The sequence below is a fragment of the Cetorhinus maximus genome, chromosome 8, assembly GCF_964194155.1.
Source record: "Cetorhinus maximus chromosome 8, sCetMax3.hap1.1, whole genome shotgun sequence".
In the NCBI taxonomy this organism is placed as follows: Eukaryota; Metazoa; Chordata; class Chondrichthyes; order Lamniformes; family Cetorhinidae; genus Cetorhinus; species Cetorhinus maximus.
The window spans coordinates 75,098,695-75,112,133 of NC_135886.1; the positions used below are offsets into that span (position 1 = coordinate 75,098,695).

General features: G+C 39.9%; 1 protein-coding gene across 2 annotated transcripts in view; it reads left to right on the top strand.

Moving 5' to 3' along the window:
* Positions 1-13,092, top strand: part of LOC144683733 (U3 small nucleolar RNA-associated protein 14 homolog A) — a 51,129-nt gene extending 38,037 nt beyond the window's left edge. For both annotated transcript variants that reach the window (XM_078547065.1, XM_078547064.1), the window contains exons 12-14: positions 2,264-2,454; positions 7,057-7,156; positions 12,283-13,092. In XM_078547065.1, coding sequence (XP_078403191.1) covers positions 2,264-2,454; positions 7,057-7,156; positions 12,283-12,540 — 549 coding nt within the window. In that variant the 3' untranslated portion in view covers positions 12,541-13,092. The remainder of the gene's footprint in view (positions 1-2,263; positions 2,455-7,056; positions 7,157-12,282) is intronic.
* Positions 13,093-13,439: the final 347 nt, after the last annotated feature.

Genomic DNA, 13,439 nt, shown 5'->3' on the forward strand with positions numbered 1-13,439 from the left:
AATTTCCAAATATCGTCTGAAAGGAAAAAAAATCAAAAATCCAGGAGTAATCTTCCGACGAATGTTGGGAGTCTCCTTGCAGCCCAGCCCCATATTTGCTACCAATGTACCACAAGATATTAAAACACAAAAGGCTGGAAAAACTTTGCAGGTCTGGCAGCATCTATGGAGAGAGAAACACAGTTAACCAAGTCCAAAATTACTCTTTGGAACTAGGAAGAGGTAGAAATGTGGTGCTGTTGAAAAAGGGGGTGAGGTAGAGCAAAAGGGAAGGTCAGGGATAGGTTAGAAGCTGGGACAGATTGAATAACAAAGATGTCATGGAACTAATACCAAAGGGAGTGGTAATAATTGTAGTAAAGAAACAAAGCATTGGTCCGGAGTAAGTGTATAATAAAAGACAGCAAAGACATGAAAACAAGATCAGACGAGCACTTGGCAAAAAAAAAACAAGATGGATGACAGGTCATGTACTGAAGTTGTTGAACTCAATGTTGAAACCAGAAGGCTATAATGTGCCTCATCGGAAGATGAGGGGCTTTCCTGAAGCTTGAGTTACTACAAACTATTCTTGGATAAGGCTCTTAATTCATCACTTGAAAATATGCACAATTTAAGTGAACACATTTTAAACGTTTCACTTACCATTATTGTACTTCATTAAAAACCAGTGTAGAAAAGTGATTTGGGGATAACCAAGTAATGAAAGAAATGACCTGACCAAAAACTAATTTATTTGTGGAAAAATGGAACGCAGTTAGTATTCTGGAATTGTAACTAAATTCAATTGTTTCAATCCAAAAATTCCAATTCCAATTATTTTAAATTAGAATTAATGGAGAAATTGTGCCAGAATTCATAGGTATATCAGTGTTCTGTAGCAGTTGTAGTGACTGTACCTCTACCGTAACCAAATAATGATGTGTTTTGAGTGTAACTTTTACATGTTCATTAAGTTAAACATGGTACTTACCTGTGGCCCATGGGCTATTTGCAGCCTGCCACACTTCTGCCTCAGAGCCCTTTGATAAACTTGATGCTTCTGCACCTTTGGGTTTCCATTCATGATCTTCCTGGTTGTGGAATACTGAATTGACTAAACTAGGATTCAAATGCTTTCTTTCTTCTTCCACAAAACATAACGGGCAGACTTTTCCCGCCGGCAATTTGGGGGCGGGGCCCGCTCGCCGACGGGAAAATGACGAGGGATGACGTCCGGAGGAACCTATTTAAATATTGAGGAAGGCGGGTGGACAGTGAAATCAGCTGTCCGCCCGCCGACCTGTCAATGGCCAATTGAGGCCATTGACAGGATCATTAAGATAATTAAAGACCCTGCCCGTCCAACCTTAAGGCTGGCGGGCAGGTCAGGAACCCCAGCGGGCTTCTGATAAAACATGAAACTTCATCCACTGGCAGGATGAGGTTTCATGTCTGTTTTTATAAACTTTAATAAAGGTTATGTCCTTTTTATTAACATTTCCCATCTTGTGTGACATTGTCACATGAGGGGGACATGTTAATTTTTATATTTTTTTAGTTTTAATGTTTTTGACACTGTCAGTAATCTCCTTGGGACAGCACCTAGTCTCAGGGCGTGCGAAAGAGCACACTGTGACAGATGGGGAATTCCCCCCCCCCCACACACACACACACACACACACACACACACAGAGGAAGTGCAAAGCGCTTCCTGTCGGGCAGGCCACTGGGCGGGCCTTAATTGGCCCACCCACTCAAAATGGCGGCGGGCCCCGTTTCGGTGGCGGAGTTCGGCTGCCCGCCTGCCCATCAAGGTAAAGCATTACTGCCTGTGAAAGGGCCTATTACACTAAAACTATCTAGTTAAACTATTGATTTTTTAAAAAAAAGAAAATTAATTTTCCTTTGGAAAGGTGTCTTGCTTCCATGTGGTAACTGCTAATCGTGCACAACTGAAACCAGGAACCTAGAACTGTCAGCAGAAACCAATGCTGTCTTGCAGTTGTACATTGTGTTGCAACATCCCTTACAGTGCTCCTTGGGCAAAATATTATTTGACATTGTGGCCCTCAACAAGAAATCACTGAATAACATTGATAAAGAAGAAAAGGATATGTAGTTAAAATAATATTATACAATGCATTAATTAAATATATGCAGTACATCAAATTAAGGTATAAAATGTGACAGGAAAATAAATATAGACATAAATACATTGCATTTGGAAATTACAGTGAGCCTCTGTTCTTGAAATAATTTTTAACTTATTCTTTCACATTAGAATGAGGAACAAGAGGACCAGCGCATGGTCATCCAGGAGGCCTTTGCATCAGATGATGTCATTGATGAATTCATAAAAGACAAGCAGAGGCAGATTGATGCTGGCAAACCAAAAGACATCGACTTAATCTTGCCAGGGTGGGGTGAGTGGGCAGGACAAGGTCTTCAACCAAGTGCAAAAAAGAGAAGAAGGTAGGTCTCTTGGAAGAATGACCATGATGTAAACAGGTCATTGGTAAGTTAGGACTATAGATCTCAATCTTTTTCAGCAATGAAGAAGTGTTTAATATTCACTCCATATGGAACAGAGGTTAATTCTGAGTCAGTTGATATCTTTAAAAGGGAATTGTTTTAATACATGTCAAGAAAAGGCACTGAGGGCTAGAGAGATTTAATAGATCTGTTTGATTCATAACAGAGTTAGGAATAGTCTACGGAGATCGGCAATATGGGGTGGAAGGCTTGGTGGGACAATTTTTTCAAGTTTATATAGAACTGCTATTGTAGAATTCCCTAGGCAGTAAAGTGGCAGATGGTGTTTCAGAAACCATCTAAGTTTTATTTTCTAATTTTTTGGATGTTCAGCAATTTCGCATACTGTGATGATTTGTTATAGTTAAATATTTTGCAAATTGAGCCAGGTACAGAAAGTTGAGAGATTGCAAACATCTTGTTGAAGATGTGATAGAAATATTGGAATGTGTATATTCTATTCTAGCAAGCTGTTTGAGTCCCCTCCTTCCCCCCCACCATTTTTTTTTTGCAATGATGTTTTTAAATGATGCTGAGGAAGATGCTCATTTGCAACTGGAAGACTGATGAGCATTTTCATGTCTCTTGAAAACCAAACAAGAAAGATAATTGATATGTGGAGATCACCATAGTATTTCTGATTGGGTCTTCTCAATTTGTATTCTATCAAGCTTAACTGGCTGGAAAATTGTAAAGTGTCTTACTAAAACTGCATCTATCCCTGTTGACTTACTGGCACATTATTCTTGCAGTATACTAATTAAAACATTTTCTCCGATTATCACACAATTTCCTTTGACTAGCTTACAGAATCTATCAAAAATTAGTATGGGGATCTCCCCATATTCAATATTTGCAGATTCTCTGCACAGAAAATTATGAAAATGTTGAAAACTATTCTTAGATTATGTTCAGCAACCAAAACAGAAAATGCTGGAAAAACTCAGCAGGTCTAACAGCATCTGTGGAGAGAGAAACAGGTAACATTTTGAGTCTGTAAGACTCTTCTTCAGAGCTAAAGAGAAGTAAAAATGTAATGAAATTTATACTGTTTAAGGTGGGTGGAGCAGGTGAAGCTGGATAGAAGGCCAGTGATAGTTGGGAGCAAAAGAGAGATTGACAAAGATGTCATGGACAAAGGGGGTGTTAATGGTAGTGGTACAGACTAAAGAAGGTGCTGATGGTGGCATTAAGGTAAGAAAGCAGAATATGATAATAGCAGGACACGGGTAAGCACTCTGGAAAGAACAACATGAACAAGTGACACATGGCCCTTGTGGGGGTGGAGTGGGGACAATGGTAGGAAAAAAGATTGAAAATAGGATAAAAGGTGGGGATAAAATAATGAATAAAAATGAAAAATAAAAATAAGTGAATAAAAAGTAAAAAATAAAAATGAATATTGAAAAAAGGAGTGAGGATAGAGGAGGCAGTTCATGGTCTGAAGTTCTTGAACTCAATGTTAAGTCCGGAAGGCTGTAAAGTGCCTAATCGGAAGATGAGGTGCTGCTCCTCCAGTTTGCGTTGGGCTTCACTAGAACATTACAGCAGGCCAAGGACAGACATGTGAGCATGAGAGCAGGATGATGAGTTGGAATGGCAAGCGACAGGAAGGTCTGGGTCATGCTTGCGGACAGACCGAAGGTGTTCCGCAAAGCGGTCACCCAATCTGCATTTGGTGTCTCCAATGTATAGGAGGCCGCATTAAGTGCAGCAAATGCAGTAGACCAAAATGAAGGAGGTGCAAGTAAGTGCTGCTTTCACCTGAAAGGAGTGTTTGGGCCCTTGGACAGTGAGGAGGGAGGAGGTAGAGGGGCAGGTGTTGCATCTTCTGTGATTGCATGGGAAGGTGCTGTGGGAGGGGGATGAGGTGTTGGGGGTGATGGCGGAGTGGACCAGGGCGTTCCGGAGGGAACGGTCCCTATGGAATGCCGACTGGTGGGGGGGTGAAGGGAAAAAGTGTTTGGTGGTGGCATCCTGCTAGAGTTGGCGAAAATGGTGGAGGATGATCCTTTGAATGTGGAGAATGGTGGAGTGAAAACTGAGGACAAGGGGGACCCTATCATGGTTCCGGGAGGGAGAGGAAGGTGTGAGGGCAAAGGCACAGGAGATGGGTCAGACACAGTTGAGGGCCCTGTTAATTTTTTAACTTTTACTTTTTATCCACTCAATTTTTATTTATTTTCATTTTTATTCATTTTTATCCCCACCCTTTATCCTATTTTCAATCTTTTTTCCCCACTGCTGTCCCCTCCACCCCACCTCCACCCCACAAGGGCCATTTGTTACTTGTTCATGTTGTTCTTTCCAGAGAGCTTACCCTTGTCCTGCTATTATCACGTTCTGCTTTTTTACCTTAATGGCATCGTCAGCTCTTCCTTTAGCCCTTACCACCACCATTAACACGCCCTTTGTCCTTTTGACATTTTTGTCAATCTCTCCTTTGCCCCCACCTATTGTTGGCCTTCTACCCAGCTTCACCTGCTCCACCCCCCTTAAACAGTATAAATTTCATATTTTTACTTCTCTTTAGCTCTGAAGATGAGTCATATGGACTGAAAACGTTAACTCTGTTTCTCTCTCCCCAGATACTGTTAAACCTGCAGAGCTTTCCAGCATTTTCTGTTTTTGTTTCAGATTTCCAGCATCCGTAGTATTTAGCTTTTATCTTCGATTATATGACACTGTTAAACCAGATGATTACAGGCCTATTAATTTAACATCTGTGGTAAGGAAAATTTTGGTATCTTTCATGAAAGGTGAACATACTAACCATCTGGATGAAGAGAAAGTAATTAGAAGCAGCCAACATGGATTTCAGAAATGAAGATTGTGCTTTAAAAACTTAACCAAACTCTTTGAGGAGGTGACATATTTTTGATGCAATGGCTGTGTCATATATGGACTTCTGGTCAACTTGACAAAGTATTATACAGGAAGCTGTCAGTTAAATGATCAAGGAGAGGGTAGCAAATTGGATTTAAAACTGGTTAGAAGGGTGGAAACAGAATAGGAGGTAAGCAGTGCTTAGAAGTGGATAGCAGCATCCCATAAATTCTGGTACCACTTCTGTTCACTACGTACTTCAGTGATTTAGAATGCAGGCTTAAGGAAATGTCCATAATTGTAAAGGGTGCTAAAGAGGAAGTCATGGGACAGAATTTTCCCCCCATCAGGGGACAAATTCTGGAGCTGGTGCGTGCTGGTGCGCTTCCGATCGGCACCCCCCAATCGGGGGCGCACCGCCATTTTACGTGGGCGGGCCAATTAAGGCCAGTCCAGCGTGACGTCTGCCAGGAAGTGTGCGCTCCCTGTGTGGGTGGGGGGGAGGATTCCCTAAGTGCTGCCTCAGAGACCAGCGCCAAATTCAAAAATGTTAAAATTGGAAAAATAAAATTTCCCTGACATGGCCCCTTATGTGACACTGTCACATGAGTCGGGACATGTCCATCTCTTTTAGTTAAACTTTTATTAAATTTTTAAAAACCTACATGAAACCTGATCCTGCCCGTGGATGAGGTTTCATGTTTTCTCTGAAGTCCGCCAGGGCTCCTGGCCTGCCTGCCAAGGTTGAACGGGCAGGTCCATTAACAACTGAAATTACTTTTTAAATGGCCTCAATAGGCCGTTGACAGGTCGACAGGTACACTGCTGATTTGGCTGCGCCCCCGCCGACCTGAAAATTGAAATGATGCGGGGTGATGTCGGGAGTTCTGCCCGACGTCATCCCGCACGCTGACCGGGAAATCCTGCCCGCAGTAAATAATCTAATGACTAAAAGAAATTGCTAGGGAATATTGATAAGATGGTGGAGGGGACCAAAAAGTGGCAAAGAAATTTAATTTGTGAGCTGGTATATTTTTTGGTTAAAAAAAAATGATAGAAATTATGCTTTGAATATGGGAAGAACAGAGATTTTGAGGGTTCTGACATTTACAAAACAAGACATTTGAAAACAGCAGTTGATGTGCCTAAGGCCATAAAAATGGTTTGGGAATACTGGGTTTAATGGTAAGAGGTTTAGAATATAAAAGTTGAGGTACAGGGTCATTATATATAAAACTTCTGTCAAACCATAATCGAAGTACTGAGAGCTGTTTTGGATGACACACTGTAGGAAGGATGCTGAAGCAATAGGCTGCAACACAGGTTCACTCGTATGCTGCTTGATATAAGGGAAAACAAATTTAGAAACAACCCAATTTCCTTTGTCTTTCTTCATTAAAGCAGAGTTGCGTACAGGGTGATTCAGCTGAAGTATTGAAAATTATGATGGATTGGATAGGGGAGATCAAAACCAACTGCTTTCAATGTTGTAAGGTCTAGAATGATGGGACATTATTATGAAAGATTTAGAGCAGTATTTATGAGAGCAGTTTTAAAAGAAAATCTGATACTTCTTCATTTGCACAAATCTAAAAATGAAAGAGAACATGTTGTTGTTGAACTTCTTATTTTGGAGGTGTTTTTATTTTACAGGCGTCAAGAGAAAGTATCATCTTGCCTAGCCCTAATTGTACTCTTGTTACTGATTCTCTCTAGATTCCGCATTAAAGCTGCCCCGCCTCCGCCTAGGAAGGATCAAAATTTGCCTAATGTCATAATCAGTGAAAAACGAGACATTGGCGTTGCAGCACACCAGGTGAGGGGGTTACCACACTATTGAGCTCAAGATCTGATAAATATACAGTCCATTCCATGGGAATGAATACTAGATATGTACATGAATAAGAATTTCAAGGGGTGTTTGGTGATATGCCATTTTACTTCAAACTTGGACTTGAATCTGGGCCAGACTTGATGTTTGTATTGAGTTTGGCCAGTTAAACCCAGTTTTTAGGAAGGTTAGCTTCACAGCCCAAACTTCTCACAATTCAACACACATGTTATATTCAGAGAACCCAAAATGACGACTGCCATCAAAATGTGCCACCACACTGGTGTACTGGATGATGCAGTTCAATGTTGAAACAAATTGCTGGAGCAAACTAGAGGGAGCTTTCCTCTGAATCTAATCCATGTTATACCTGAGCAGTGAATGATTTTTCTGAACACTAGAAAAACATTCCATTTTCCAGCACCTTTTATTCTTTACTAAGCACAATTCACCATAAATAAAGGAGGAAGATACTGTCTTGCTAGAATGTGAAGGTTTGATTCCAAGTAATGTCTTGAATGAATGTTTCAAAATGAAACCCAAACCTTTTGGTATATTGGTACAACTTGCCTAAGAAGTTTGTTTTTTTAAATTATTTACTGACCCAGGCATATTAACAGCCATTAGGATAGGATCAAATTATTTTATAAAATAAACAGTTCCAACAGGAATGACTACACTTTTCAACTTTTGAAATATGGCATGAGGGAATGTTAAGTTAGTGGTTTCATGGAAATTTGTCAGTCCATCTGGGAGGTTTTATTACTTCGTATTTTAGACCATAATTATGTGACAATGAAAATACCCACCAGTAAACAATATGTATGTTAATACAGTTACACACAGTCACAGCATGAACTTTTAACATAACCTGTAGCCCACAGGACGTTGACATTTCAGCCCTCCATCTCCCCCTCCTTTCAGGCCTTCCTTGGACCCACCTCTTTGACGTAGTCGATCCTTCCTTGGCTTATTGTCAGGTTTTTTTCCAAACTTGTATGTGAGGCACTTTAAGGTATTTTTCTATGTTACAGTCACTGTATTAGTACAATAGTTATCATTGTTAATGAATATTTGGTGGGAGAGTAACATGAATTATAAACATATGTGTGAGCATACAAATTAGGAGCAATAAGACCTTGGCTGATCTGATTATAACCTGAACTCACATTCTCACCTACCCCCTTGTTTATCAAGAATCTTATCTACCTCTGTCTTAAAAATATTCAAAGACTCTTCATCAAAAGGTGGTGAAAGCATAGTTCCAAAGGCTCAGAACCCTCAGAGAAAAAAATTCTCCTCATCTCTATCTTAAATAGGCAACCTCTTGTTTTCAAACAGTGATCCCTAGTTTGAGATGCTCCCACAACACAAAACATCCTTTCCACATCCACCCTGTCAAAACCCTCAGGATCTTATGTTTCAATCAAGTTGCCTCTTACTCTTCTAAACTGCAGTGGATACAAGCCTAGCCTATCCAACCTTTTGTCATGAGACCAACCCATCTATTCCAGGTATCGGTCTAGTAAACCTTCTCTGAGCTGCTTCCAATGCATTTACATCCTTCCTTAAATAAGGAGACCAATACTGTACACAGTACTCCAGATGTGGACTCATCAGTGACCTGTATAACTGACACATAACCTCCCTACTTTTGTATTCAATTTCCCTTTCAGTAAATGATAACATTCTATTAGTTTTCCTAATTACTTGCTGTAGCTGCACACTAACCTTTTGCGATTAATGCACTAGTACACCCAGATCCCTCTGCAATCTCTCATAATTTAGATAATTTGCTGCTTTTTTATTCTTCTTGCCAAAAAGGACAATTTGACATTTTTCCACATTATACTCCATTTGGCAGAACTTTGCCCACTCACTTAACATATCTATATCCCTTGGTAGCCTCCTTATGTCTTCTTCAGAACTTACTTTCCTACCTATCTTTGTGTCATCAGCAAACTTAGCAACCATACCTTCATCCAAGCCATTTATATAAATTGTAAAAAGTTGAGGCCCCAGTACTGATCCCTGTGGCACACCACTCATTGCATCTTGCCAACCAGAAAATGACCCATTAATGCCAACTGTTTCCTGTTAGCTAGCCAATCTTCTATCCATGCCAGTATGTTACCCCCTACACTATGAACTTTTATTTTCTTCAATAACCTTTGATGTGGCACTTTATCAAAATGCTTTCTGGAATCTAAGTACAGTAAATCCACCGGTTCCCCTTTATACACAGCACATGTTACTTCTTCAAAAAAACTCCAATAAATTGGTCAAACATGATTTCCCTCTCTCTAAACCATGTTGATTCTGTCTGATTACCTTGAATTTTTCTAAGTACCCTGCTATAATGTCTTTAATAATGTTTAATTATGAAAGAATGTTTCTCTTAATGGAAGAGACTAGAACTAGGGAACCACTTTAAAAATAAGGGGGATCTCATTTAACGCTGAGCTGAGGAGAACATTTTTTTCTCTCGGAGGGTTGTTAGCCTGTGGAATTCTCTTTCCCAGAGAGCAGTGGAGACAGGGTCAATGAATACCTTTAAGGCTGTGTTAGATAGATTCTTGATTGACAAAGTTATAGGGTACAGGAAAGTAGAGACTAAATCAGATCAGCTGTGATCTTATTAAATGGCAGAGCAGGCTCCAGGGACTGAATGGCCTACTCCTAATTTGTATGTTTGTATGCATTGGTGGCCATGCCTTCAGCAACCAAGGTCCTAAGCTCTGGGATTTCCTCCCTAAACCTCTCCACCTCTCTACCTTGCTTTGCTGCTTGAAAACTTTGCTTCTTTTAATCTTTTGGTCATCTGCCCTAATATCTCCTGTGTGGCTCACTGTCAAATTTTGCTTTACAATGCTCCTGTGAAGCATTGTAGGACAGTTTAGTCTGTTAAAGGCATTATATAAATATAAGTTGATATATTGTCCTATCAAAAACAGTAGTAGAAGCAGAAGCTGCAAAAGCTTTCAAAGCAGAAGCAAATGAATAATTGAAAGAAGAAAAAGTACGGTGAGATATGGGGGAAAGAGTGGACATTTAGAGCTAAATGGATAGATTAGTGAACTAGCACAGACGTGTTCCAGTGAATGAGCTATCAAATTCTATAGTTCTGTCTTTGAATCGATTTAACTTCAGGTTCTCTTTAGGAATCCATTCTTACACGGACTTTTTAAAATTTTGTATGCATGTTGTACTGCAAAAATATTTTCCAGTAAAATACAGCAAATTAAGCTCAAGGGCAAACCCTCATGACTATTTATTTCAGTTGAGTTGGTGGTGTTCTCAAAGTTCTGTGCGCCACCTCCAAATGTTAAAATGGAGCTTATTGTGAGGGGTTGCAGGATTATTGTCATTGCTATGCTGTATGCAGCTTTCACCTGCACAAGAGTGTTATCACTGATCCTTCACTCCCACTTGGGAATAGTAAATAAATAGAAATTGGACAAGGAAAATCCAGATTTTTACAGCATTCTTTTAAACTAAATGTGTTGAGCATTTTATATTTCTTTCTTCTTCTCAATGCACTCTTACTGCTCTGAAATAATAGTAAATGACCCCTAAATAACTGGTCAGTGACTCACCCATTGTAATCTCTCCTTGGGTTCCTCACCCAGATGAGCATTCTTCATTTGTTTGCCTTGTCAATGAATGTTGGCAGACTATTCAAGTTGGAAGGCATCATGTAGCCCCTGACATCAACATTTGCATACATTCCAGAAAAGGTTAATAGAAAAGTGGCAATTTTCCCAACCCATAGATGTGGAGTTCAAATGTAGCTCTTCTACCACCACTCTGACTTATTTAATTACTCATTAATTGTTAATTGCTATTTAATGGACATTGCACTTGAGACATTTCTGATCTGTACAGATCCATTCTTTACTGGGCAGTAAAACTAGTATTTGGTTAACGAACGGGAAGCAGAGTAGGCATAAATGGGGCATTCTCAAGTTGGCAGGCTGTGACTAGTGGGGCCTCAGCTATTTACATAGTATTTTAATGACTTAGACAAAGACACAGAGTAACTTATCTAAGTTTTCTGATACAAAGATAGGTGGGAATGTTGCAAGGATGACACAGGCTGCAAAGAGATATAGACAGGTTAAGTGAGTGGGCAACAAGATAGCAGATGGATTATAATGTGGGGAAGTGTAAGGTTATTCACTTTGGTCATAAGAATACAAAAGCAGAATTTTTTTTAAAGGCATGAAGCTTGTAAATGTTGATGTTCAGAGAGAGTTGGGTGTGCTCATACAGGGAACACAATAAGTTAGCATGTAGGTACAGAAAGCAATTAAGAAGGCAAATGGCATGTTGGCCTTTATAGCAAGGGGATTGGAGTACAAAAATAAGAAAGTCTTGCTACACTTGTTTAATGAGACCTGAAGTATAGTGTATAGTTTTGGTCTCCATATTTAAGGAAGAATATACTGGCATTGGAGGCAATACAGTGCAGGTTCACTGGGATTGGTCCCTGGGATGAGAGGGTTGTCCTTTGATGAGAGACCTATACTCCCTGGAGTTTAGAAGGATGAGAGGTGATCACATTGAAACATACAAGATTCTGAAGGGGATTGTCAGTGTAGACACTGGGAGGATGTTTCCGCTGGATGGGGAATCTGAAAATCAGTCTCAGGATAAGGGGTCAGTCTTTTAGGACTGAGATGAGGAGAAATCTCTTCATTCAAAGGATTGTGAATCTTTGGAATTCTCTACCTCAGAGGATTGTGTGGACACTTCATCATTGACTACATTTAAGGCTGGGATAGCAAATTTTTGGTGTCGTAAGCAATCAAAGGATGGGGGCAGGAAAGTGGAGTTGAAGCCCAAGATCAGCCACGATCATGGCAGAGCAGGCTCGATGGGCTGTATGGTCTACTGCTATCCTGTGTGTTCTCAGGTTCTACTGTCAGGAGCTAAGACAGTTATTTTAGCGAAATGCATGTAATACTTCCATGCTAAATTCTATTTAGTTAAATCCTTCGTGAAGCCACTATTTACTTAACAGGAATGGACTCTGTCACCTTGCTACTAGTGTGTGAATAATAAATAATCTTGCCTGGGCTCCAAACACTGAATTCTTTGTTTTGATGCAGGTAAATGAACTACCTTTCCCATTTTCCCATCGGAATCAATTTGAGAAAAGTATCTGTGCCCCCATTGGGAATACGTGGAATACCGAGAGAGCAACGCAGAAATTGACTATGCCAAAAATTGTGACAAAAATGGGAGCAATAATTGAGCCAATCTCGGAGGATGATTTACTTCAAGATACGAAGAAAAGTGCGAAGGCAAAAGTGGGACAGAATCCTCATAAACACAGAAGAGTACAGCAGAAGAAACCACCTCACTAATGTCAAAAAACATTGCTTATACCACAAAGCTACTAACTTTTGGAGTGTCCAGCAGATCCTTGACCTGTTATGTAATAATGGATTTTTGTCATTTCTTTGCAGTGTGTGTTAATCAATTCTACCAACCAGGCCAGATTTTTGTCCCACCTTGACTGTACCACAATGTGCTGAGGTGCCCTCTGACTGACTATCAGATTTTTGTAGAATGATGAAGAGATCGAAACTGTTGTCACATATTGCGATAAGAGTGGTTTTATAAATAGCATTTGCAGAGTTTATATCTTATAAATCATGCGGGAGAATTGCAGCTCATTTGTGATTCTATTGCAAGTGAACCTCCTGACTGCACTAATCCAGGCAAGGGCAAGGCTCTCCTGGATAGATTAGGTAATTTGTAAACTGTGAGGCATAAGATTTGGATACTGAAAGGAACAGTATTCCTTAACGAAAACTGCAGTAATATAATGTGTAGTTTAAACTATTACTAGAGAAGAGATGGAGAGGAATGGATGTTGCAAGGTAAACATGAATAAAATACTCCTGCTGATGAAAGCTAGTCATGTGAAAGACATTTGTTAAAAATAACTGTTGGCTTTGTAATCTGGTTAATTCAAACCCTGATTTTTGTTTAATATCTGTGGCAGCAGCACCCCCTATAGGACCAGGTATACAATTGCACTATGTATGTTCATCTTAAATAATTAGTCCAATTTGTTTCATTTCCTGACTGAAGAGCCCTGGGTGATGCAGCTGTAATATAGAAGGTATGTGGTCAGATTCAAAGTGAAGACTGATCAGTTTACAACTCTGTGAAATGCATGATTTTTTTTTGTGGGTGGTTCATAGTTCAAGGGGGAATCAGCAGTCTTTTAGCCTACTCATTTATCATAGTGCAACAG